The 25,766-nt window shown below is 42.5% G+C and overlaps 1 protein-coding gene across 10 annotated transcripts in view; it reads left to right on the top strand.

The window, feature by feature from the left end:
• POLQ (DNA polymerase theta) overlaps positions 1 to 25,766 on the top strand; it is a 43,851-nt gene that overhangs the window by 2,512 nt on the left and 15,573 nt on the right. For 9 of the 10 annotated variants that reach the window (XR_013391148.1, XM_077921356.1, XM_077921355.1 and 6 more), the window contains exons 2-16: positions 1,176 to 1,358; positions 2,063 to 2,193; positions 2,718 to 2,874; positions 3,965 to 4,073; positions 4,191 to 4,410; positions 5,107 to 5,248; positions 5,334 to 5,480; positions 7,313 to 7,525; positions 8,751 to 8,893; positions 11,305 to 11,503; positions 14,202 to 14,341; positions 16,346 to 16,539; positions 18,721 to 18,845; positions 20,019 to 20,262; positions 21,849 to 24,739. Coding sequence is in view for 9 of the 10 variants with exons in the window: in XM_077921356.1 (XP_077777482.1) it covers positions 1,176 to 1,358; positions 2,063 to 2,193; positions 2,718 to 2,874; positions 3,965 to 4,073; positions 4,191 to 4,410; positions 5,107 to 5,248; positions 5,334 to 5,480; positions 7,313 to 7,525; positions 8,751 to 8,893; positions 11,305 to 11,503; positions 14,202 to 14,341; positions 16,346 to 16,539; positions 18,721 to 18,845; positions 20,019 to 20,262; positions 21,849 to 24,739 (5,238 nt within the window). In the remaining variant the exon portion in view is untranslated. Of the gene's footprint in view, positions 1 to 1,175; positions 1,359 to 2,062; positions 2,194 to 2,717; positions 2,875 to 3,964; positions 4,074 to 4,190; positions 4,411 to 5,106; positions 5,249 to 5,333; positions 5,481 to 7,312; positions 7,526 to 8,750; positions 8,894 to 11,304; positions 11,504 to 14,201; positions 14,342 to 16,345; positions 16,540 to 18,720; positions 18,846 to 20,018; positions 20,263 to 21,848; positions 24,740 to 25,766 lie in introns of those variants that run through there. The other variant, XM_077921361.1, reaches the window with a different exon arrangement.

Below are 25,766 nucleotides of genomic sequence, written 5' to 3'. Positions count from 1 at the left end.
GGCCTGCTGCTTTCCCGGGGGAGCCTGTTCTTTAATGCTGAATTGGAACAAATGGCAATTTGCGTTTTCCGCAGTAAAGAGTGGGTTTTCGTGAGGAAAGCGCAGGGGGGTGGGGGGGAGTGCTTGGACATAAAGCTTTCAAGAGTGGGCCTGTGCCTAGAAATGAAACACTACACAAAAGGAAGTCTGGATGAGCCCGGAGTCCTTTCCACTGTGAAACAGCTCCCTGAAGTTCTTCCTGATGTTTAGTTGAAATCTCCTTCCTTACAATTTGAATCCATTGGTTCAGGTCTTACCCTCTGGAACAGGGGGAAAAAAGCTTGCTCCATCTTCTATATGACAGCCCTTTAGATATTTGAAGATGGCTATCCCCTTGACGGGTTGAGCTCCCGTTCCTCGGTCCCTGCTCCTGCCAACCTAGCAGTTCGAAAGCACGTCAAAGTGCAAGTAGATAAATAGGGACCGCTTACTAGCGGGAAGGTAAACGGCGTTTCCATGCGCTGCTCTGGTTCGCCAGAAGCGGCTTAGTCCTGCTGGCCACATGACCCAGAAGCTGTACGCCGGCTCCCTTGGCCAGTAAAGCGAGATGAGCGCCGCAACCCCAGAGTCGGCCACAACTGGACCTAATGGTCAGGGGTCCCTTTACCCTTTTTATCATATCTCTCATGTACACATTTGGATGTTCATAGAAATATCACAGGTATATATATATTATCATCAAGGGCTGTTGGGCTCATTTATTACAGTGTTTCTCTGTACAGTGGTACCTCGGGTTACATACGCTTCAGGTTACAGACTCCGCTAACCCAGAAATAGTACCTCGGGTTCAGAACTTTGCTTCAGGATGAGAACAGAAATTGTGCTCCGGTGGCGCAGCGGCAGCAGGAGGCCCCATTAGCTAAAGTGGTACTTCAGGTTAAGAAAAGTTTCAGGTTAAGAACGGACCTCTGGAACGAATTAAGTACTTAACCCGAGGTACCACTGTACTGTAGTTGTGTGTGTGCACATTCGTCTGAGAACCAAGGATAACACTGCACATCTGTTGAATTGCAAGACAGTTTATGTCACAACTAAGCTGCTTCCACAAGACTCTTTGATATGTGTGAACCATGTAAATGTCCAGACCTCCACCCTGAGGAAAAAAATCGTAATCTGATGCTGGATTTCCCCCCTAGGACAAGGTCAGCATGTGGGTGTTCCAGATGAGCAAGCTGACAAACTGCTGCTGGCAAACTGGGGGCTCCCCCAAGCGGTCCTGGATAAATACCATGGTTTGGGAGTGGTTCGTATGTTCCCCTGGCAAGCCGAGTGCCTGATGGTTGGACAAGTTCTGGAGGGAGAAAACTTGGTTTACTCAGGTATGCTAGTAGTTGATGTTCATTCAGCAAATCTCAGTTGCTGCAAGTAGCTGATATAGCATTTCCCTGTTTGACTGTGTTTGTGGGGAGTAAATACCTCTTTCCTTTTGACAGTGCGATTAACTTCTGAGTTTAATGGGGGACCCTCCTTAATACATAAATACCAAAGAATTTCTGATTTGCCTTATGTGTATTTTGATTAGATCTAAAAACTGATTCTAATAACTGCTAGCTGCATATTTTTAAAGGGTGAATTGCCATTGCTTCTTTCTCTTGGTACCTTTTGATGCTACTTGAGAACATTTTTCTGAAGCCGTCATCATTGTTTCTCATTTGATAGCTAAAAAGAGAAAGAATGTGACTTGTACATGTCCTAGTAGCAATAAAAGCATATCCATGCTAACTGCTCTTGTGGTAGCACTAAACATAAAATATGTAAGGAATTTTCAGTAACGCACAGTTCTGTAGGGCAGGATCAGCGATCCACAAACTTTGCCTGCCCTTTACAGCCAGTCCAACTTGTGCTCACCTGCTCTTGTCTTGTCCTTGACTTTCTGCTCCACCTCCGTGTGAGGTTATGAGCAATGCCTTGTTTCTTTTTCAAGCTCCAAGTTTAATGGGGAAGGAAGGTGGGGATCTTCCTTGTGATTCCAGGTTGGAATTTGTTTCTAGATGTTGAATGTCTTCCTTTCAATGACTTTCAGCTCCTACAAGTGCAGGGAAAACTCTAGTTGCTGAATTACTTATACTGAAGAGAGTGCTGGAATCTCGCAAAAAAGCTTTGTTCATTTTACCCTTTATCTCTGTGGCCAAAGAAAAGAAATACTACCTGCAAGTAAGTAGAAGATATTTAAAGTAGGGTACTAGATCAGAAGTCATATTGCAGAATCTTAAGTGCTGAGAAGAAAAGCAGGCACATTTTTGACAGATTTTTGGGGAAGAATGGTCATCTTATTTGAGTGGAGGTAGCCAGAACTGTGCACAGCATTCCAAACGAGGTTGCATCATAGATTTGTGTAAAGGTTTTATTTTCAGTCCCTTTCCCAGTGATTCCAAGTATGGGATTTGCCTTTTTCACAGCTGCTGCACACAGGGCTATATTCACTTAGCTAGCCACTATGACCCCGAGGTCTCATTTTTCATCAGGCTTGACTATAAGAAGAGCCTGGAGGATCAGGTAAATGGCCCAACTAGTCAAGTATCCTGTTCTCACAGTGGTCAATCAGATACCTGTCCTAGGTGAGGGATTGTCTAGTGATGAGTTGCTTTCAAAATACAATGTGGGGTTGACTGCTTTACACAGCGCATGCCAAAATTCTAAACATGTGAAAATATGTACATTGTCTCTTTGGCAAATAGGCAGTGTTCCAAGACGTAGGTGTGCAAGTGGAGGGGTATATAGGGAGTCTTTCCCCTGCTGTCCGTTTCTCTGCCCTGGATGTTGCTGTCTGCACTATTGAGAGAGCTAATGGTCTGATCAACAGACTCATAGAGGAGAAAATACTGGACTCACTGGGTAAGCTGTAACAGCATTTGTCATTATCAAGAAACAGTGAGAAAAGTGGTCTCCCAGTTGGACTTATCAGTCATCTTCTTTTTGCACAATATATACCGTATATATTTTCTGTGTATAAGACGCCCCCATGTATAAGACAACCCCTAATTTTTTTAACACAAAATTAAGAAATTGGGCCAGAGCCAGACCCTGACCCCTAACCGCCAGACCCCGAACCTGAACCCAAACCCAGGCTGCCCACACTAGAGTTCGAACCTGAGCCCAGGCCTCCCACAACAGCCCAAACTCAAACTTGAACCCCTGGCATTAACCATTTGTGTATAAGACGGCCCCCAATTTTGGACTAAAATTTTAAAGCAAGAAACATTGTCTTATACGTGGGGAAATATGGTATATAATTTCTATAGCAGCTTGGTCTGCATTCCACTGACTTGATTTGAAAAATTGTAGGTATATCTACAGATATTTGTCAGTTCATTCAATAGCAATCTTAAGTCAGAGTGCTATTGTTAGTAAATTTCCTGATGTTTATATCTTTACCAGCATTTTTTAAAGAAATATGTCTGAACTGTTTTGAAAGTAAAAAAAAAAATTAAAGGAAGAACCCATAATTAAATTTGATATTTGTGCTAGTTTTAAGGTTTCTGAGTCACCTTGGGTGCCCTTTGTTGGAGTAAAAGTGACTCTTAAATGCTTTTATAAATCAATAAAATAGTATGGGAGCTTAAAATTTAGAGGGTTCATTTAACTATTTGGCTGGATGGCATCCTTTCTAAGTTTAAGTGTCGTTATGATATTTGCATCCATCCATTTATTAGGAATAGACTCTGTTTCTCTACAGTATGAAAACAGCTCAGCTAACTGCCCTTTTAAATGCTTCCTAAAATTCAATAGTACTGTATAGCTGTCTGGGCCTTGCACTTTATTCAAATTTATTCAAGTTTAAAAAATGCAATAAAGTATCTTATTGCTTTTTTCTTTTGTTATGTTCTGCAGCAGCCTAGAATGTGCTTTGGTGAAGGGTGGTATAGAAATTTAAAATAACAATAGGTAAATTGATATCTGTAGCCTCTCCCTTTCTGTTCCATAGGAATAGTAGTTGTAGATGAGCTGCACATGCTGGGGGATCCTCAGAGAGGGTATCTGCTAGAACTCCTGCTGACAAAGGTTCAGTTTTTGACCAGAAAAATGAAGAACAAGTGAGTAGACTAGATAAGTCTTTGTTTTTTAAGATCTCAAAAATCTAGTTTCCTGTGAGACGATTTTCCAATGGAATAACTGTTAAGAATTCGGCTTTCTTTTCTTCTTTCTTGTAGACAATCAAACATGCCTGGACCACTCTCAAATGGAATACAAATTGTAGGCATGAGCGCTACCCTTCCTAACTTGGGTCTTCTGGCCTCCTGGCTAAATGCAAAGCTATACCACACAGATTTCCGACCGGTGCCCCTTGTAGAGCAAGTGAAAATTGGCAGCCAAATTTATGACTCCTCCATTAAAGTTGTGAGAGAAATCCAGTCTGTGCTGCATATAAAGGTAACTAGATATTGCTAAGGATATGTCTTACTTAATTTAATGCTGCTTGGCTGCCAAAATTTAAAATGAAACCCTTAAGTGTATAATAGGTGTGTAATGTGTCAAAGCATGTTGTATCACATAGTAGGTAGATGGGCAATCTTTTCCTATCTCCAGGTTTTGACCAATAATTTAGCAAGTTCTGGACTTCTGTCTAATGGTATAATCCAAAAGCATGTGTTCAGTGTACCTTACCTCACAGTAGGCATGTTTAGGATTGTAACAGACCTGTCACAGTTGCAGGGCAGGCAAACAAAAATGGTGGAATTTAACATCATGCTCTTCAGCTTGCCAGACAGAAACAGCTTGCCAGTCTCCCCTCTCCTCCCCTTCATGTGCTGTTCTGGGGGTTCTTCTGACCTCTCCCAGAGCCAATTTCAAGGGGGTGGGCTGAAGAGAAGGGGGGAAGCCTTGCTGTGCAAGCACAAATTCTTAAGTGGGACTTCTGATGGCGCTGGTTAGGTGAATCCTGCCCCAAAGTCCCACCCAGTCACACCACATGGTGGAGGACTTGGGCACTTGTTTAGAACAGGACATAATTTTCAATCCTGAGCTTTTGAGTTTCTGAATTGAAGAAGGAATTGGAAAAAGGCTTCAAGATCACCACCTCCATAGTGATAAATGAAATTTGCTTGTTAAAAAAATGTTTCTATTTAGAATGATGAGGACCATGTGGTGACTCTGTGTTATGAGACTGTTCAGAATGGCCATTCTGTCCTTATTTTCTGCCCATCTAAGAACTGGTGTGAGAAATTGTCAGACATCATTGCTCGGGAATTCTATAATCTCCAGCACAAGTGTGAGTCAAACTTAAGGGGCTGGGGAAGGGCTGGGGCTTGAAGACTACACACAACATGACAATATGCTTTCCCTCCTATGTAAAGACCTTCAGAAGATGTCCACCCTTTCACCAGTAGCCCTGGACACAGAAGGGATAGAGGAGTTGATAGGTCAGCTAAAGCATTCGCCTTCTGGTTTGGACTCCGTGCTTCAGAGGACTATAAAATGGGGTGTAGCTTTTCACCATGCAGGTATGCCTTTGGGGTGTGTTCATCTGGTACTATTTTATCTGTCTACATCAGTCTGAGTGTGTAAGTGTGTGGCCTGCCATGACGTTTCTGACTGGTAGGCACATGCATGTCCATGCTTCATGTTTGTAGCTTTAAGTGAAATAGCCATTATGAATCAAACACTACACAGCACTACCCAAAGAGTGCTTACTAATGATTCCTCATGATCCTGGAAAAAAGGGACAAGTGGAGTGCTGCAGGATTCTGTCCTGGGTCCACTGTTGTTCAACATCTTTCTAAATGACTTGGCTGAAGGAATTGAGGGGATGCTTATCAAATTTGCAGATGACACCAAACTGGGAGGGGTAGCTAATACTGCAGGAGACAGAATCAGGATTCAAGATGACCTTAAGATGATTGGAGAACTGGGCCAAAAATAACAAAATGAATTTCAACAGAGAACATGTAAGGTTCTACACTTAGGCAGGAAGAACCAACTGCAGAAATATAAGATGGGGGGCTTGCAAGTAGTACATGTGAAAAGGATCTAGGGGTCTTAGTAGACCCCAAGCTTAACCTGAGTCAACAGTGTGATGCAGCAGCAAAAAGGCCTGATGTTATTCTAGGCTACATCAACAGAAGTATAGTGTCCAGATCATGGGAAGTAATAGAGTCCTGCTCTATTCAGCCTTGGTCAGAAACACACCAGGTGTACTGTGTCCAGTTCTGGGCACCACAATTTAAAAAGGATATTGGCAAGCTGGAGCATGTGCAGAGGAGGGCAGCCAAGATGATCAAAGATCTGGCAACCAAGCCTTATGGGGAATGGCTGAGGGAGCTGGGTATGTTTAGCCTAGATAAGAGACCGAGAGGAAAGATGATAGGCATTTTCAAATAAGGGCTGTCGCTTGGAAGATGGGGCACGCTTACGTTTTCTCCTGCTCCAGAGGCTAGGAGTCCAACCAATGGCTTCAAGTCACAAGAAAGGAGATTCCAACCAAACATCAGGAATAACTTTCTCACAGTAACAGCTGTTTGACAGTAGAATGGACTCCCTTGGAAGGCGGTGGACTCTCCATCCTTGGAGGTTTTTAAGCAGAAGTAGGATGTCCATTAGGGACGTGGGTGGCGCTGTGGGTAAAAGCCTCAGCGCCTAGGGCTTGCCGATCGAAAGGTCGGTGGTTCGAATCCCCACGGTGGGGTGTGCTCCCATCGTTCGGTCCCAGCGCCTGCCAACCTAGCAGTTCGAAAGCACCCCCGGGTGCAAGTAGATAAATAGGGACCGCTTGCTGGCGGGAAGGTAAATGGCGTTTCCGTGTGCTGCGCTGGCTCGCCAGAGCAGCTTTGTCATGCTGGCCACGTGACCCGGAAGTGTCTGCGGACAGCGCTGGCTCCCGGCCTATAGAGTGAGATGAGCGCACAACCCTAGAGTCTGGCAAGACTGGCCCGTACGGGCAGGGGTACCTTTACCTTAGGATGTCCATTTGTCAGAGATGCTTTAGTTGAGATTCCTGCATTGCCAGAGGCTGGACTAGATGACCCTCAGGGTCACTGCCAACTACAATTTTATGATTCTATGAATTTCATACTGCTTGCTTTTCAGTGGAGGCAGTTCGCACAATCTTGATATCCTGCTGATGAAATCCGTTTTATCAGAAGGTGTTTTTTTAAAAAAAACAACTGTCAGGAATGAGGAGTATATGTATACAAGTGGAATTACTTTAATGCTATAAAACAATATTTGGATTTGAACTGTATTCCAAAATCTTGATTTCCCAGGATTAAATTGCCTCAATAACTATCTGCCACCATTGGTTAATATGCCAGTATTTCAAAGTGTATATTAATCTTAGGTCTTACATTTGATGAACGAGACATCATTGAAACTGCTTTTCGTCAAGGAGTGCTTCGAGTCCTAGTAGCAACCTCTACACTTTCTTCTGGGGTGAATCTGCCTGCGCGCCGGGTAATCATCCGAACTCCTGTGTTTGGAGGCAGATCATTGGATGTCTTGACATACAAACAGATGGCCGGGAGAGCTGGAAGGAAGGGAGTAGACACCGTAGGTAAGTGCAGATGTTCTAGCTGTGACTAACAATAGTTCCTTGACTGTTTGAAGACCAACAAAATTATTGTGGCCTAGGCTTTCTTGGGCTAATGCCCACTTGATTAGGGGCATCCAGAAAGTTGCTATAGGTTTAGAGAGTGGGCAGTTTTCCATATAGTAGGCCAAAAAGCTAGGAAAATGAGTGAGAGAACAGGTGTAACATAGTTCCATATTAAGAAGAGGCAGTCCCTATGCAGTCAAGGTTCAAAGAAAATAAATAGGTGCAAGCCATAGAGCTTAATTGCATGTTTTGATCTAAAATGCAGTTTTCATCAGAGAAGATCTACAGTGTAGAACATTCCCAAAATTGTAATTAGCATGTTCATGCTAATTCATGCTGAATGGCAGAGTGGAGGCCAACCTGACCCCGTCCATTGGCCAGTGAAGAAGCAGCTGCTTGCTTTCAGTGCTTGTTTTCCTTTTCCCTCCCTTCTCCTTATCTTTTAATATGTGTACAGTTCTTAGGGGGGGGGGGGAATATGTGCTCTATAAATGTTAAGCACAGAAAAAGGCACCAAAAAATGAGGGTGTGTCTGTGTGTGACCCAGATACCCATAAAGGTTGGGAGGAAGAGGCCTGGCCCCTCTACCTGCCACTGCTGTCGGATGATATGATGCAGTAAAAGAGAGAAACTGACACGTTGGTTGTTCAGTTCATGGCATGCTTGAGAATGTTTGGGTTTGGTGAAATGATAGTTGGTCAGTTGGTTGAATAGTTGACAATAATTGCCCAGCCTCCAAGCCCTGATCTTGCTCACAGCTGTATGCAGAGGAAGAGGAATTCAAGATCCAGTCAGAATCAATGTGTGTTCTGTTCTTTCTTATAGGAAAGGGGACAGATTGTACCCAGCCAATGGTCCCTAGTGATATATCTGCAAAGATTTTGCCATTCCCCCATCTGCTTTGCCATTTGAATCACTGATGTGTGCCCTCTATAGTGAATCATTTTTCTGTAAGAAAGTAAGCAGGGCAGAAGAACAAAATATGTACCTTTGTTCCTAACTCCGGTGATCCCTGCTTTCAGTTTAAATGTTCTTGCGCCACTTGACCTACCTGTTCTTGGTTCTAACGAACATTGATTTGATTAATAATGAAACTGCTTATTAATTAAAATGACTCTTGTATGCACTGGTTATTAAATAATGCATTTTCCCTCTCTCGGTTGAAATTGGTGTGTTTTGGTAGGCGAGAGCATTCTGGTGTGCAAGACCACAGAGAAATCCAAAGGCATTGCTCTGCTCCAGGGCTGTCTCAAGCCAGTGCGGAGCTGTTTGCTGAGCCAAGAGGGAGAAGAAATTACTTCAAGTATGATACGGGCAATCCTGGAGGTATGTAACGCTCATGCTAAGGCAATAAAACTTTGCTCCCAAGGCATATATCAATATTTATTACCTGCAGGCTTTTGGGTTGTAGTCATTTGAGGGGTGAATGCATCTGTAGAAATACTTCATCTTTTAATATCCACCTTCAGCATTAAGTTCCACCTATGCAGCTAGGTGAAGGAGCTGCCAGGTGTACTTAAGGAAATGGATCCTGTGAGTCCTTCACTCTTAGATCTAATTTCTGTGATCCTTCACACTCAAAGTAGGCTGGGGACTATGTTGCTTGAATCAAGCATAGATGGCAGCATATAATCTGGGTGAACAGAGGTTTATTTCCTTTGTTTATCTGTCAAGTTTATATCCTGCCTTTCCACTGAATTAGGCTTAAGATAGCAATAGCAATAATGCAAATTCAGTAAAATATAATTAAGCAAAAAAAAAAAAAAGGGAAAAAAAGGAAAAAAACAGGCAAAACTAGGAAACAACCAGGTAAAACTAATTACAACATATTTACAATTCGGCATATTGTATTTGCCTGCCCAAGAGAAGGTTGTCAGAGCTGGGGGCAGAATTCATCCCTGGGTCAAAATGACTTGAAGAAACATAGTTTTCACTAGGGAGTGTTTTGGGACAAGCTGTCCCTCTACAATAGGGGAAGGCTGCCCTTAAACCAGAATGAAACCAGGCTGCGGTTGCTCAGCATCAAAAAGGTGGCAGATGCAGCTTTTAAACTCATTTGGAGGGTGGGGGGCAGTTAAGTTGGTAGTAACTGAGGAGCATTGATTTTGGAGATGAGGATGAAAAGGTTTTTGACTACCCAAATGGGGTTGGGGTGGAAGAAATAGGAGACGGACATGATAGCTAGTCGAAGAAGCCAAATTGCTGTATGGGGAAATGCACATGTCAGATGGAAACATTTGGAAAGGAGCAGCGTGTTTAGGTGTTTATATGATAATTTTAGAAGCCTCTGAGCAAAGATGAGTGAATTGGAATACTTAATTTTAAAGGGAAACCTATATTAAAGTAAAGGGACCCCTGACGGTTAGGTCCAGTCGCAGACGACTCTGGGGTTGCGGCGTTCATCTCGCCTTATTGGCCGAGGGAGCCGGCGTGCAGCTTCTGGGTCATGTGGCCAGCATGAATAAGCCGCTTCTGGCAAACCAGAACAGCGCACAGAAACGCCGTTTACCTTCCTGCTGGAGTGGTACCTATTTATCTACTTGCACTTTGACGTGCTTTTGAACTGCTAGGTTGGCAGGAGCTGGGACCGAGCAACAGGAGCTCACCCTGTTACCCTGTTGCAGAGATTCGAACCGCGACCTTCTGATCAGAAAGCCCTAGGCTCTGTGGTTTAGACCACAGCGCCACCTGCGTCCCTGCTAAACCTATATTGGGCATAAATCTGATGGAATGGAGGAGAAGGGCAGGGAAGGGTGTCCTGGGAACAGTATCACTGTATATCAGTTTACCGAAGGGTGACAGTGTGGCATATCTTCAGACTCTGAAGCAGTGTGATCAAAATATATAAAACTGATGAAAAGCATCATGCATCAAAAATGGCAAGGTTATGCCAGAATTTAATTTTATTAATGCATTTATATGCTGCCTCTCCACCAAGACAAAGAAATGATACAAAGTACAGTGGTATCTCGGGTTACATACGCTTCAGGTTACAGACTCCACTAAGCCAGAAATAGTGCTTCAGGTTAAGAACTTTGCTTCAGGATGAGAATAGAAATTGTGCTCTGGCGTCGAGGCAACAGCGGGAGGCCCCATTAGCTAAAGTGGTGCTTCAGGTTAAGAACAGTTTCAGGTTAAGTACAGACCTCCGGAACGAATTAAGTACTTAACCCGAGGTACCACTGTATTCTCAGGTCAACTTTAGGAGCTGAAGGCCGTTTGCTCCCTGGCCTGAGCTTCTTCTCTGATACTCTCCCCCAATGTGGGGCTCCAACCCAGACGCTGAGATTAAGAGTCTCATGCTGTACCATGCAATTGGTGTTCAGAGGTATACTACTCCTAAACACAGGATCTCTATTTCACTAGACTGACGAATACTTGTTTGCTTGACCTTTCCTCCATATATATGTCTGATCCTCTCTTAAAGCCATCTGAGCCGAAGCATCTTTTTTGTATTCTTATTGTAGTGAATCATGTAAGCGCTGAAGACACTTTTTCTGTTACTAGTCATTCTGGAATGGTATGTAGTTGCAAAATTCTGGAAATCTATACATGCATACGCAAATACCTCTGTGCCCAGGGGGTATCCTTGTGAGAGACTGAGTGCCCTTGACATGTTCACTGAGAAATTTTAGAAGCGCAGTGTGTCCTTTCCGTCTAAAAGGGTCTCCTTTCAGATTTAATTGCGGTATCATTTTAGCAAGTACTGCATGCTGATTAAATTCTTATTCCGACAGATCATAGTAAATGGAGTAGCTAGCTCTCCAGAAGACATCCAGAGTTATGCTTCCTGTACACTCTTTGGTGCAAGTCTGAAAGACTTCTCGGACAATGGGACAGAGCAGGAGAGAAATTGCCATGGTTCTATAGATGCTTGTGTGAAGTGGCTGCTTAAGAATGAATTTATCCTGATTTCAGTGTCTGATACAGGCAAAGGTAAAATTCACATTTGCATTTGGATTGCATATTAAAGTAAGAAATGAAACATGCAGATTTGGAGCAGCAAACATTTGTACCATTTATGTGCAACCTTGAGCATAGCTTCTCTAACCTGTTTTGATGCTGTCTCTATGCTCAGCTTCTTCCACAAATTGATTCAATCTTGTTCTTTAATTTCTATGACTCAGTCACCCTCCCACACCCTTTTAAGCCCTAAGAAATCTTCCCAATCAATGTTTTACAAAATAGGCTACAATTTGGAAACTGTGCCCTTTGTCCTGTCCCTGGGGGCAGCAAGGAGGAAAGACTCAAAGGAAGTCAATTGTTTAGTAGTTTGTTCCATAAATTCAAGGCATTTTAATCATGCACTTGACACCGCTTGGATACCATGTAGCTGCAACATCAACCAAGATTGTAATTATTGCTCTGCACTAGGTCTATCACCTACCAGAAAAAAGTCTCAAAGACAGTAAAGTCAGTTTGATCTCCAAAGGGGCCGATATTGGTGCCATTAGAATAAATGGTCATGGTCTAGTCACAGTGGAATTGGAAGCTTTAGGGAGAAAAACACATACCCATGTGGTGCTTTAACTCTCTGCTTTAGTCACCACCAAGTGGTGCAGAAAAACTGAAAGAAATTTTAACTAATTATTTCACTGAATAATTCACTGAATGCTTCTGAGGACTTGATAACAATCAAGTAGGAGGTGATGAAAGCTGTGATGCATGGGATTTGCATCAAGGAACTGAGATAAAAAAGAGACAAGGGACAAAAACTTCGGAGCAGGAGAGAGATAAATTACTGACAAAATATGGTAAATGAGGTCTCAATAGGGTTTATAAGCAACTAGAAGAGAAAGGAATTGAAATTATTAGAAACTAAGAGAATCATGGTTAAATTTTAATATACAAACAGGGCCTTTGGTGTCAAGTAGTCTAACATAATCTGTTAGGGCTTCTTCTTAAACCACAGAGCCTAGGACTTGCCGATCAGAAGGTCGGCGGTTTGAATCCCCATGACGTGGGGTCCCGTTGCTCGGTCCCAGCTCCTACCAACCTAGCAGTTCGAAAGCACGTCAAAGTGCAAGTAGATAAATAGGTACTGCTCCGGCGGGAAGGTAAACGGCGTTTTCCATACGCTGCTCTGGGTCGCCATCAGCAGCTTAGTCATGCTGGCCACATGACCCGGAAAAACTGCCTGCAGACAAACATCGGCTCCCTCGGCCAATAAAGCGAGATGAGCACCGCAACCCCAGAGTCGGCCACGACTGGACCTAACGGTCAGGGGTCCCTTTACCTTTACCTTTGCTATTTAGGGTGCGAGGCAACATTTCCCAGTACCCACTCACAAAACTGAGACAGTTTTGAGACGTTTAAAACCCATGGAAGGTTTTTTGTTTTTTTATTCAGGAGAGATCAGTGCCAAGCGACTCTGCAGCCTTTCTGTATCTCATCAGGCTGCACACCCTAGTTCAGGTTTCCTTTTTTACTGCGTAGAAAATTGCATAGAAGGAGCTATTACAACTCCAAGGGCATTTAGTCAGGTTTAATTTGAATCTCAGGGATTATCTTCTTTCCTTCCCACTTCCTCATCTGGTTTGCTGGATATGATTCATTTATTAATTTTACGGTGTTCAGACCTTGGAATCAGTTTTAAAAGAATAGGCTAGCCAGCAATAGCAAAGGCTTTGCCGCAGACCTTATTCTGAGATCCAGTAAGAATATACACTAGAGATTTAGGTGTGGTTGGGTAAGGCAGCTTCATGTGGCTATGTGTAATACTATCAAATTATACTTCTTACATTCGTCTCAGTTCAGAAATGAATCTGTCATTGATCCTACCGTCTCAGGTTCCTAGTCTGCAAAGATATGAGAATTCCACCCCCACCCCCCAAAAAAAAAATTTTAAGAAACAGGATAATTAAAGACAAATTCTTGAGGATTAGCTGTGTTAGTTCATTGCAGCAAAGCCTCAAAGCATTTTGCAAATGAACAGTAAAACACTTGTACTTTTCTGCAGTGGCTCCCCATTTGTGGAATGCTCTTCCCAGGGAGTTCCCCCTGGCACCTTCATTATACACCTTTAGTAAAAGGACCCCTGCTAGGTAAGTCCAGTCGCAGACGACTCTGAGGTTGCAGCGCTCATCTTGCTTTACAGGCCGAGGGGGTTGGCGTTAGTCCGCAGACAGTTTTTCTGGCTGATGTGGCCAACATGACTCAGCTGCTTCTGGCGAAACCAGAGCAGCGCACAGAAACACCGTTTACCTTCCCGCTGGAGCAGTACCTATTTATCTACTTGCACTTCGACGTGCTTTTGAACTGCTGGGATCGAGCAATGGGAGCTCACCCCGTTGCAGGGATTCAAACTGCCAAACTTCAGATCAGCAATCCCAAGAGGCTCAGTGGTTTAGACCACAGCGCCACCCACGTCCTTATTATACACCTTTAGCCAGGCAAAAACATTGTCCTTCAACCAGGCCTTTGGTTGGCTAACATCCTAAATCCTTTTAAATGTGTTGGGTGGGGAGGGAGGTTATTGGTATATTTTGTTTTTGTTCTTGTTTTAATTATGTATTTTGTGGTTTTATCTTGTATTTTCATGCTGTGAACCACCCTGAAATCTACAGATGAAGAGCAATATACAAATTTAATTAATAATAATAACAATCATAAATGTTTCTTTTTTTCTTGGCAGAAATATATTGCCCAACACATCTCGGCTCTGCTACCTTGTTTTCTTCCTTTTCACCTGTAGCAGCACTAGAAATTTTTGCTGATCTCCAGAGAGCAATGAAGAGCTTTGTCTTAGAGAATGATCTCCACAGTCTTTATTTGGTGTGTTTTTGTTCATACCTTTTCAGTATACTTGAGGTATACAGTCTGAGATTCCAGCGGAGGGGAAATCCTTCCTGACACCAGTGACTTATAATTTATGCCTTATCCCAGCAGATGAAGTTATGTCTTAAACATAACAGAAGTAATTTTATTTGCATCAGCCACTAGCCATAGCAATAAAATAAAATGTACTGAAGATAGAGGGTAAAAGCTTAACATTTTTGGGGTTTACATCTATAATCAAATAATAGATCTTATTCTGATTGGCCCTGCAAACATATTAAACTGCTGCCTTGAATTTTTAAAGTTTTTTTCCACTGCAGGTATACTTTTTCAGCTTGGTTAAAGCTTGGTTAAATCCCATACTCTCTTTTTATCAATTTTATTTTTGCATTTTCTATTTTACATAAACAAATGAATTAAATGCATAAACATATAATCCCTTTTAAACCCCCCATTGTGGATATTAATGTAATTATTTTCTCCTCTGCATCTCTTTCATAACTCTATTTTTATAAATCCTTTGTCAATCCATAGTTCAAAGTTTTACTACAAGTTTTCTGTCAATCTGACCCATGTATGTAATTGTTTACAATAGCTTTTCAAATACATTATAAACTTTCCCCGTTTTTTTTTCAAAAGACCTCTTCTTCCTGGTTTCTAATTCTTCCTGTAAGCTTTGTCATCTCAGTGTAGTTCATCCATTTTGTCTGCCACTCTTCTTTGGTTGGAGTTGTACCATCTTTCCATTTCTGGGTTAACAGAGTCTGCACAGTAGTGGTCATGGACATAGTTTCCTCTGGTCCTTCAGGATCTCTAGTCCTATAATACCTTAAAAAAAAAAGCTTTTGGCTTCTTAGGAAAAGTTATTTTCAACATTTTCCCCCAGTTCATTATATATCATTTCCCAGAAGTCATTTCCCAGTTTACTCTCTTAATCCTTATTCTATCATGCCAAGTGCATAAGGAAACTAGATTTTGACTTGTTGAGCAAAGCCCTGCCATGGTATTGTGTCATAATTTGACTCACTTCCTTTCCAAAATAGTCTTTCAGGTGCAAATTTTATTTGCTGATGACGATGACTGCCATACCTGCTTCTGGTTGCCCTTTAGTAGTCTTCGGTACCAGCCACCTCTGCCCCTGGTGTGTGAAAAGTGAATCAGATCCTGCTGACACTTAATCACTTGTTATGATCGATGCCCCCAGAATCATTAACAGGCTTGTCCTGGTAGCTGCTGCCTATGTGAAAAGATGCAATAGAGAGAGGCAGAGATTCTCATTGGCTATAAATGATCTGTGGACAGCTCCTGCTGTTGAATTTCACAACTGGAAGTAACCTTCCTCACCCATTGCTTGTCTCTTGCCCTGTCACCTGACTCCAAAAGAAGGCAATAATTTTAGCACTGCTATTGCCTGTTAAACATGTGGTCATGTATTGTAGTGGCCATGTATTGCACAGACAACTGGTATTCCCCCCAACACTAAAACAGAGCTAGTGTTAATAGAGGATGATTTATTCATAGAATAGAATCATAGAATCGTAGGGTTTGAAGGCCCTCCAAGGATCATCTAGTCCAACCCCCTGCAATGCAGGAATCTCAATTAAAGCATCCATGACAGACGGCCATCCAGCCTCGGCTTAAAAACCTCCATGGAAGGAGAGCCCACCACCTTCCAAGGGAGTCCTTCCCACTATTGAACAGCTCTTACTGCCAGAAAGTTCTTCCTGATGTTTAGTTCTTGTAACTTGAAGCCATAAGTTCGGGTCCTACCCGCTGGAGCAGGAGCAAACAAGCTTGCTCTGTTAGAGATTTGAATATCAGCTCTCCTCTCAGTCTCTTATCAAAGCTAAAGATACCCAACTCCCTCAATTGCTCCAGTGCTGCATCACACTGTTGATTCATGTTAAGCTTTCCCCACCTCTTTTGGTGGTGTGAAAATAGTATGTAAAGGAAGTGGGATTCAAAACCTGTTTCTTCTTGTTTTGGTTCTCGTTTTTTTAGGTCACCCCTGTTTATGAAGACTGGGCCAAAATAGACTGGTATCGATTCTTTTGCATGTGGGAGAAGTTGCCTGCCTCGATGAAAAGAGTTGCAGAGCTGGTTGGAATTGAAGAAAGCTTTTTGGCTTGCTCTGTGAAGGGCAAAATAATTACTAGAACAGAGAGGCAGCGTAGGCAAATGGCTATCCACAAAAGGTAATGGCTGAACAACTTAACAATGTTACACTATGGTGTATATGACATCACAAAGTGATGGTGACATTAGTGCAAAATACTCCACCTTTGCAACCTGCATTCAGCCGTTTTCTGCTCTAAGTATAATGTTGAAGTTACTGGATTTGCAAGTAGCGTGTGTTTAGAAACAAGTTTCTTCCAAAACATTTCCGTGGAGCCTATCTGTAGTACAAAATAAAGGGAGTAATAACTTTTGAAATAGGCATTGTGATTGAAAATACCCAACACACATTCAACTGATGCGGAGCAGTTTTGAAGAATCCCTTGCAAATAAGCAATTTCCAGTGCTTGCAGGCAATTCCTCTGTTCCTCATGCTGTCTGTGTTCTTTGCCAGGTGTGCATCTTCATTTAGCAGCGTGTGGTCATATAATCTAAGAGGGAATTCAAAATTGTGGGTGATACAAAGGCATCCCAGCCTGAAACTTAGGTTTCCCAGAATGCCATTTCAGTTTCCTCTTTCTGCTAGTAAGGCACACGCATTCCATCTTCTTGTACCTTGGACAAGTGCCCTGCATGGGTGTGCCTCTTCCCCACGGAACAGCTGTCTTATTTCAGATGAACTTGCAGTTGGTTCCACTTACTTTTTACCACTCTCAACCAGCAGTACAATGGCCAGATCATCTCTAATTTTATGAATTACTTTTTCACTCGCACCCTCTTTTCAGTAGAAGACATTCCATTATACACAGGCACCCCCCGTTTCTCATTCAGGCTTTAAGTAGACCCAGGGCTCCTTAGCTTCACCAACTGCCTTAAGATGGTGGTCCTTTTGCCATATACAGTGGTACCTCGGGTTAAGTACTTACGGTAATTCATTCTGGAGGTCCGTACTTAACCTGAAACTGTTCTTAACCTGAAGCACCACTTTAGCTAATGGGGCCTCCCGCTGCCGCCATGCCGCCGGAGCACGATTTCTGTTCTCATCCTGAAGCAAAGTTCTTAACCCAAGGTACTATTTCTGAGTTAGCAGAAACTGTAACCTGAAGCGTATGTAACCTGAAGCGTCTGTAACCCGAGGTACCACTGTATATAACATAAATGTGCCTGAGTTTGTGACAGTCATAAGTTGCAAGGCAGTAATTACCATTGCAAACCCCTGTTGCTGTTCTCTTGCTCCCTTTCCTTGTGCCCCCAACTACTTCTGCAGGAATGCTAGCTACCTTGCCAATTCCCCCCAGGCACCATCTGTTTCCAGAATTCCTGCCAAATCCCTCCATCACCTTGACAACACTCACTGTTACAGGCCTAACATAACTGCAACCCAAGATATGGATCTAGCTGGCTGCAATTTCTGCAGGACACTTGTTAATCTGCAGGGCACCTTTAAGTTGGTGTACTGCAACCCCTTCTAATTTTTGTTTGGAGCAGACTGCAACATGGACAATTACAGATGGTCTTTTCTGATTATTATTGTTGCTGCTGTTCTAGCCATAAAGTGGCAATCGGGCCTGTGTGTGTAGCTTTCTGTAGCCTTTCTTCCAGCTGAGAGAACAGCAGTACAGTACTACAGTACTGTTAAAGTTAAAAGAAAGTGAAGAATGCTTGCAGTTGGTGGAGGGCATTTGGGGTGGAATGGGAAAACCAGTCACATGTGTCTTGAAGCAAGACTAGAACCCACTTAACAGAGGTTCAACAGAGATTGTCATGCTTGGCACATACGTGCTTATTCAACTCCTGCTGTTAGGATGTTTGGATAGATTGTAGGGAGTTTATTCCTCAGATTCATTTCTGCCACCTGCTTAGGGATATATGAAGCCTCTTCCACCTTCCTGCCCCATGATCTCTGATATCATTGCTTTGAGGAATTATTATGCCTCTGCGTCTGCACGTACATCATATGCTATCCTTGGTTTAGTGGGATACACATCCACATCCAAACGTGCATTTCTGTTTTAAGCTCTCAGCTAGCTTGCACATCCAGCCCCTGCCCCCCCCCCCGGCCGATTTTCTTCCCAGTGGAAGGTAAGTTGAAGAAAGTCAGACAGAAAATGAATTTGGCACAAATGTCCACACCAGTAGAGATGCAACCTTCTCGATTACTTCATCTGCTTCTAATTTTTTCCTTTCTATGTTCTTACCATAAAGCAATATTCATGCCCCTTTTGCAGCACACCAACTTATCTTAATTTTTACTGATGTAGATTTTTTACAAGCCTGGCTCTCTTGGACTTAATAAATGAGGTTCCTATAAATGACGTTGCTAAGAAATATGGCAGCAATCGTGGACAACTTCAGTCTTTACAGCAGTCTGCTGCTACTTATGCAGGTGAGGCAATACTCATACATAATTTAATTTAATTTAATAAGTAATAAATTATTATTATTATTATTATTATTATTATTATTATTATTATTATTATTATACAAATTGGTGTATGCAGGAGACTCTTTTGGGAGGAATGGCAGGATAATAAATCCAGTAACCTTTGCTGTATTTTATACAATATATTTCAGTCTTCCAACGTGTGCAGATTTGGCCAATAACAGTGTGTGTGTGTGTGTGTGTGTGTGTGTCTGTCTCTCTGTCTGTCTGTCTGTCTGTCTCTCTGTGTGTGTTTTTGTGTGTGCGTATATATATACACACGGGACGCGGGTGGCGCTGTGGGTAAGAGCCTCAGCGCCTAGGACTTGCCGATCGAAAGGTCAGCGGTTCGAATCCCCGCGGCGGGGTGCGCTCCCGTTGCTCGGTCCCAGCGCCTGCCAACCTAGCAGTTCGAAAGCACCCCCGGGTGCAAGTAGATAAATAGGGACCGCTTACCAGCGGGAAGGTAAACGGCGTTTCCGTGTGCTGCGCTGGCTCGCCAGATGCAGCTTGTCACACTGGCCACGTGACCCGGAAGTGTCTGCGGACAGCGCTGGCCCCTGGCCTCTTAAGTGAGATGGGCGCACAACCCTAGAGTCTGTCAAGACTGGCCAGTACGGGCAGGGGTACCTTTACCTTTACCTTATATATACACACACACACACACACACACACACACACACACACACACACAGTGGTACCTCTGGATACGAATGGGATACGTTCCGGAGCCCTGTTCACATCCAGAAGCAAACACAACCTGTGTCTGCACATGTGCGGGTCGCGATTTGCCGCTTCTGCACATGCGCGTGACGTCATTTTGACCGTCTGCGCATGTGCGAGCGGCGAAACCCAGAAGTAACACATTCCGTGGAGCGCAACCCGAAAGTGCTCAACCTGAAGCAACTTCAACCCAAGGTATGACTTTATATATATATATCTCATAAGGGAATATTTGGCACTGTCAGAGTGAACATATGAAGACACCCCTGTAGTAGCTATCTTAAATGATCTCTTGAAAGTGATTTTGTAATAATTTGCACCATTTATACATACACTGTTTGATAACAACATAATGTTTTTTTAAAGAAAAAGTTTTAAAATGCTGAATTTTGTAACAATTCTTATATATTTCAGGGATGATTACCATTTTCTGTAACCGTCTGGGGTGGCACAATATGGAACAGTTGCTCTCCCAGTTTCAGAGTCGTCTCACATTTGGAATCCAGAGAGAGCTCTGTGATCTTGTCCGGATATCTCTGTTAAATGCACAGTGTGCTAGAGCTCTCTATAAGGCTGGTTTTGTCACGGTCGCTGATGTCGCCAAAGGGAATATTGCCGAGGTGGAAAATGCCTTCAGGAATGCAGCACCTTTCAGAAGGTTAAAAGTATTTCTAGTATGACAGAAAGCTATCCCTTTGATACAGTTTTAGCTAGTCTAAGTTTGGGAAATGGATCTGATTCTCACTCTTGGATGTCAGTTTACTAGAGTTTAGTATGTTACACTCCAATAATTTTATTTTAGCTTTCTTATGCTCCCCAGTGCCAGTGTGATATGTCTGAATTTGGTATTGGTGTAAAATACTATACATAAATGTTTGTCATGCTTTATCTAGGTAATATTTAGGATTCTATGTAAGACTCATAATATGGTGGTGTTTCAATCCTACTCTTAAGGAATGTGTGTTCCTATGTCAGCATGCCTGTGTGCTGTCTTCCAGGTTCCCCACCTGCTTGGAGTAAGGCAAGTGGTGTCAGAAGAGAGGGCCTTTTTGGTAGCATAATTCCCTCCCCAAGGCACCTGTGTTTTATTTATTTTTATTTCTTCAGTTCTAACTTCAGCTGTTTCTGTACTTTCATTACTGTGTCACTGTTCATTTATACTTGTTAATAATTTCTCCCCTTTCTATACTGCCCTGGAAACACATATGAAGAGCAATATACATTTCCCCTAAATTATGATATATATCACCTTAGGATGTGCAGTTCTTTAAAACTGACCTCTTCTCAGTAGGAGATTTCTGCTATTTTCTTCCTCCTCCCTCATGCTCTTCTGCACCTTCTAAGGGGAGCAGCATCTTAGAGAAATCCTGAAGGGAAAACTATATTCCTCCCCGTCCTTTCTTTTCTTTGGTTTTGCACCCCTCTTCTTCTTACTTAGCTTTTTCCTAGAAGTCAAGTGTCCAGCGACTGATCTCTGAATGCACATAACCTCTGATGCAAGATAAGTTGTCACCACTGCTTCCCAACCCCTTTGTTCACTTCCTTATTGGCGTGCAGACTAATATAAAAATTGACTTTTTGTTATGGGTGCATGTGAGGTGACATGTTAAGCAGAGGCTGGATGGTCATCTGTCATTACGATTACGATATCTTTATTGTCATTGTCCCTTGCGGAACAATGAAATTGAAAAACTACATAAAACTACCACAAAACTACATAAAACTACATAAAAACTACAAAAAACTACAGTGGTGCCTCGCAAGACGAAATTAATCCGTTCCGCGAGTCTCTTCGTCTTGCGGTTTTTTCATCTTGCAAAGCACGGCTATTAGCGGCTTAGCGGCTATTAACGGCTTAGCGGCTTTAAGAAAAAGGAAACAAACTCGCAAGAACTCGCAAGACGTTTCGTCTTGCGAAGCAAGCCCATAGGGAAATTTGTCTTGCGGAACGACTCAAAAAACGGAAAACCCTTTCGTCTAGCGAGTTTTTCGTCTTGCGAGTTTTTCGTCTTGCGGGGCACCACTGTACATAAAAACTACATAAAACATTCAAAACATTCATGGCTGCTTTAGCTGAGATTCCCGCATTTTAGGGGGTTGGTCTAGAAAACCCTTGAGGCCCCTTCCAACTCTACAATTCTATGATTCTATGACAGTAAGAGTGCTATGGTAGGAATTCTTTACAAATTTTTAAAGTCTGAAGCATGATTTCCAGGTAATGTTGTCTTGTTTCTTCTGCTTCAGTCGTAGGGCAGTGGATGAAGATGAACAGGCTGTCGAGGAGCACCAAATTGCACCCCTTATATGGATGTCTGGACTGAAGGGTTTAACTGAGATTGAAGCTGCTAATCTTGTTGTGGAGGAGGCTAAAACTCTCTTAAAGGAGGACTTGGCTGCTTTGGGAGTGCAGTGGAACCCCAATGCCTCTCTCTTATCAGATTCCTCTTCCACATTTTCCGTAACAGGACAAGTTGAGGAAGAGGAAAAACATAGACTGTGTGGGAAACAGATATCAAGAAATAGCCAAAGTATAATTTCATCAGACAAAAGGATCAGTTCTCAACCTGATAGTGCAAAATGGGTTAGACAAAAAAACAAGAGGTCGTTAGATGCTAGTTTAGTAAATGGGAGACTTGAAGAGACTCTGGGAGATGAAACTAAGGGAGAGACAAGAAATGATGACGTATGCTGTAGTGCAAGCAAACGGCTAAATCTGAGAAAAGATGGGGAAAGTATGAGAGATATCTCTGTGAAGCAAAAGTTGGATTCCATGATAAGTACTGAACGGAGGACAAGGCCAGGCTTGAAAGCTACTTCAAAAAAACATCATGTTGCAGCTAGATTTAAGAAAAAAGCTGGAATTAATTTAAATCAAAGTAGGGAACAGAGCACAGTTGCAAAATGGAGTAGGCCTTGGAGTCAAGAATCAAGTTTCAACAATCATTTTCCATCCTCCAGCGACAGCTGTGAGTCAAACCAAAAACATCACCAAACTGTAACTAAAGGATCATTAGGCTACCAGGAAGAAATTGACAAAATATCCCTACAGGCAAATGAAATATACCAAGATAGTGGGAAAACTGTGCACAAATTGCTTATAGAACCTGTACATGCCAGTGAATCCAGATATGAGTTAACACTGAATAATCACATTAAAACACCTGCTTTGAATTCAGTAGAGGGAGATGCAGCTCCTGTTAAAGATAAAATGGAAATGCAAGATGTTATGGACGATCTGGTGATATCTGATAAGAAACTGAATCTGATAAGAAATTGCAGCAAATTGGAGCTCAGTAAAAACGGTGCTAGAAGCATAATTACTGAAAATAAAATGGACAGAGGTAGAAATGTTTTTAATGAAGCAGCAAGTGGCGCTATCACCACAACAGGAAATCAGCAAAAAGCAGAGAGTTCTCGAAAAGCAGACAAAAATGAGCCTGGAAGATTCAACCCCACCCTGGAAAATACAAGTACAGTTATGGGTAAAGTGCATAATCACCCTGATAATGTTCTGAAGCCTTCTGAATGCGTCAAAAGCTGTTCTCCTGATCTGTATTTCGTCTTCAAAGAATTTGAAGAAAGCTTCCAGTTAGATACGCAAACTGAGAGGATATTGCAACAGGAGGTGGCAGCTACAGTAGCTGATAAACAAAAAGACTTAGTAGCAGATTCAGCACTGAAAATAAAGTGTGCTAGTACTTCAGAAACTAATGCTGCATCTATAATGAATAAGCCAGCGTGCAGAAAAGCAGAACCGTTACCTGTTAAAAAAAACGATGTAGCAGGAAACACAGCTTTATTGCATTGTGAAGCAAAAGGCGCTCACAAAAAGCCTATGAAATACCCAGAAATACCGTTTTCCCTTGAAAGAAACAGTTTTTCTGTTATGGACTCCCAGTTAGAAAGCTTCTTACGAGACTATCGGACTCCAAATCTGGCAGAAGAGCAGGAAACTATTGTCCTTTCAAAGGCTTCCTTTGCTGCTAATCAGTACCCACCTGCTGTCGATGCAAATGCCAAGTGCTGTCCTTTGCCTGAAATAAATTTGAATAGCAGTGATAGTTTGTTGTTTGATGAAGACTTTAACCACATTAATGACCCTCAGGATGTTCACATTGGTGAAGCTGTTGCCATGGGAGAACTTCCACTGCAGCAAATTATCCCTGCTCCTTTTAAATCCACTTTAGAAGATGATATTCCAGGTGAACAGAATTTGGGGTCAGGCAACGGTGTATCAAATACCACTATAAACCAGCAGCGACTGACAGAGTATCATGAGGATGACTCTCTAATGTTCTCAGATGCTGATTCTTTCCACATAGCAGAAATGAGAGATGGTGAGTCCGTGCCTTGTTTTCACAGAAACGTGCTCAACAAGCTGAGAAATCTGAAAGAGGCAGATGATGATGTCAGACCTGAGATTACTGGAAAAGATGCAAATGCTAACCAAGTGGGAAAGTGTGATTTTTTGTTTGATTTAAGTCCAGGAATGAAAGAAGTCTTAGATGAATGGCCAAGCCCCACTGGAAATAAACCTGAAATGGATACAAGAAGCAATTTGAGAGTAGTGCTATCTGAGAAGAATCAGGATTCTGCCCTATCCTGTGGTCAGTTCAAATTTCGCAAAGATTTTACTAGCATGGGTGATCAGAGTAAGACCTGTGGCTCTTTACTAATCAACAGAAAAGGAAGTTCCATTTCTTGGACAGATGGGAACAAGGAACCTCTTTCTCCAGCAAAGTTCATGGAGCCTCCTTCACAGGATCAACGCTTTGTGACACATGCCGAAGCCAAAAATATGAACCCCACAGACAAAGCTCCTGGTCTTCAGCTCCTGCAGAACGCTGCACTTGATTCACACCCGCAAGCAAAACCAGAAAACGGCAGACATGCTGAGTTTCCATCTGAGGATGACTCTATTATAATTGAAGGTTTTTCACTGCAGTTATCTCAAGATCTACCATCCTGCAGTGCTGAAAATTTTGCTATAATTGATGTAGCGAATGATAAGGCTCTTTTCCAAACCTTCATTAAAGAATGGAGCACAAAAAAAAGATTTGCTATCTCAGTGGCTTGTGAAAGAGCAAAAGGCCCCCTTTCCCACAGATCAGCTATTGGTGCCAAGTTCAAGCAAGGTGAGTTTGCCCCATGTGCTCCTTCCATTATTTTAGAAATGTATATTTTAGACATTTTACTCTGGATTTAGTAAAGTGGCAAGTGGTCCTATATCTGAAAGTTAATCTGCAGATTGATCTGAATCCGGGAAGGAAACAGAGTTTATACTGTGGTGCCAAGTAGGAAGAAGGCATACGCCTAGTTTTAGCAGCAAAAAGTCACTTGGAGATACCAAAGACAACAAATACGGATTCTTCACTGGTTAATGAGAAATTGCATATACAGTGGTACCTTGGGTTACATACACTTCAGGTTACATACACTTCAGGTTACAGACTCCACTAACCCAGAAATAGTACCTCGGGTTAAGAACTTGGCTTGAGAACAGAAATTGTGCGGCGCGGCAGCAGCGGGGGGCCCCATTAGCTAAAGTGGTGCTTCAGGTTAAGAACAGTTTCAAGTTAAGAACACACCTCCGGAACGAATTAAGTACGTAACCAGAGGTACCACTGTAATGTTTCCTCTCCACAGTTCCTTACGCCATTTAGTGACAAAGGTTCGGCTATCATGGTTCATGGATTTATAGGCTATAGAAAGCACTGAGTTTGTACTGAGTTTGTTACACTGAAATTGAATCATACAATATATAGTCATAACTTGGTTTTCGGACAGCTTAGTTCTCGAACATTTTTGCTCCTGAACACCGCAAACCTGGATATGACTGTTCCAGTTTGTGAACTATTTTTGGAAGCTGACCGTCCAATGGGGCTTCCGATTGGCTGCAGGAGCTTTGGTTTCTGAATGTTTTGGAAGTTGAATGGATTCCGTTCGACTTCCAAGGTACGATTATATGTATCTGTCATTTAACATGTGGCCCAAAGAACCATGACTGTTTCACTGACTTCAAGCTCCACTTTTCTGCTGGGAATGGCTAGCAGGGAGCTTGAAATCAGTGCCTATCAGCTGATCAGCAATGACTACAAGTCTTCCTTGACAGTGCAGCATTTGGAACACACTTCAAGGCTCCCAGTTGTCAGCCTTGTTTCC

Source organism: Podarcis muralis, chromosome 17 (genome assembly GCF_964188315.1).
Source record: "Podarcis muralis chromosome 17, rPodMur119.hap1.1, whole genome shotgun sequence".
NCBI classification, from domain to species: Eukaryota; Metazoa; Chordata; class Lepidosauria; order Squamata; family Lacertidae; genus Podarcis; species Podarcis muralis.
This window is presented reverse-complemented; position numbering and strand designations above follow the sequence as displayed.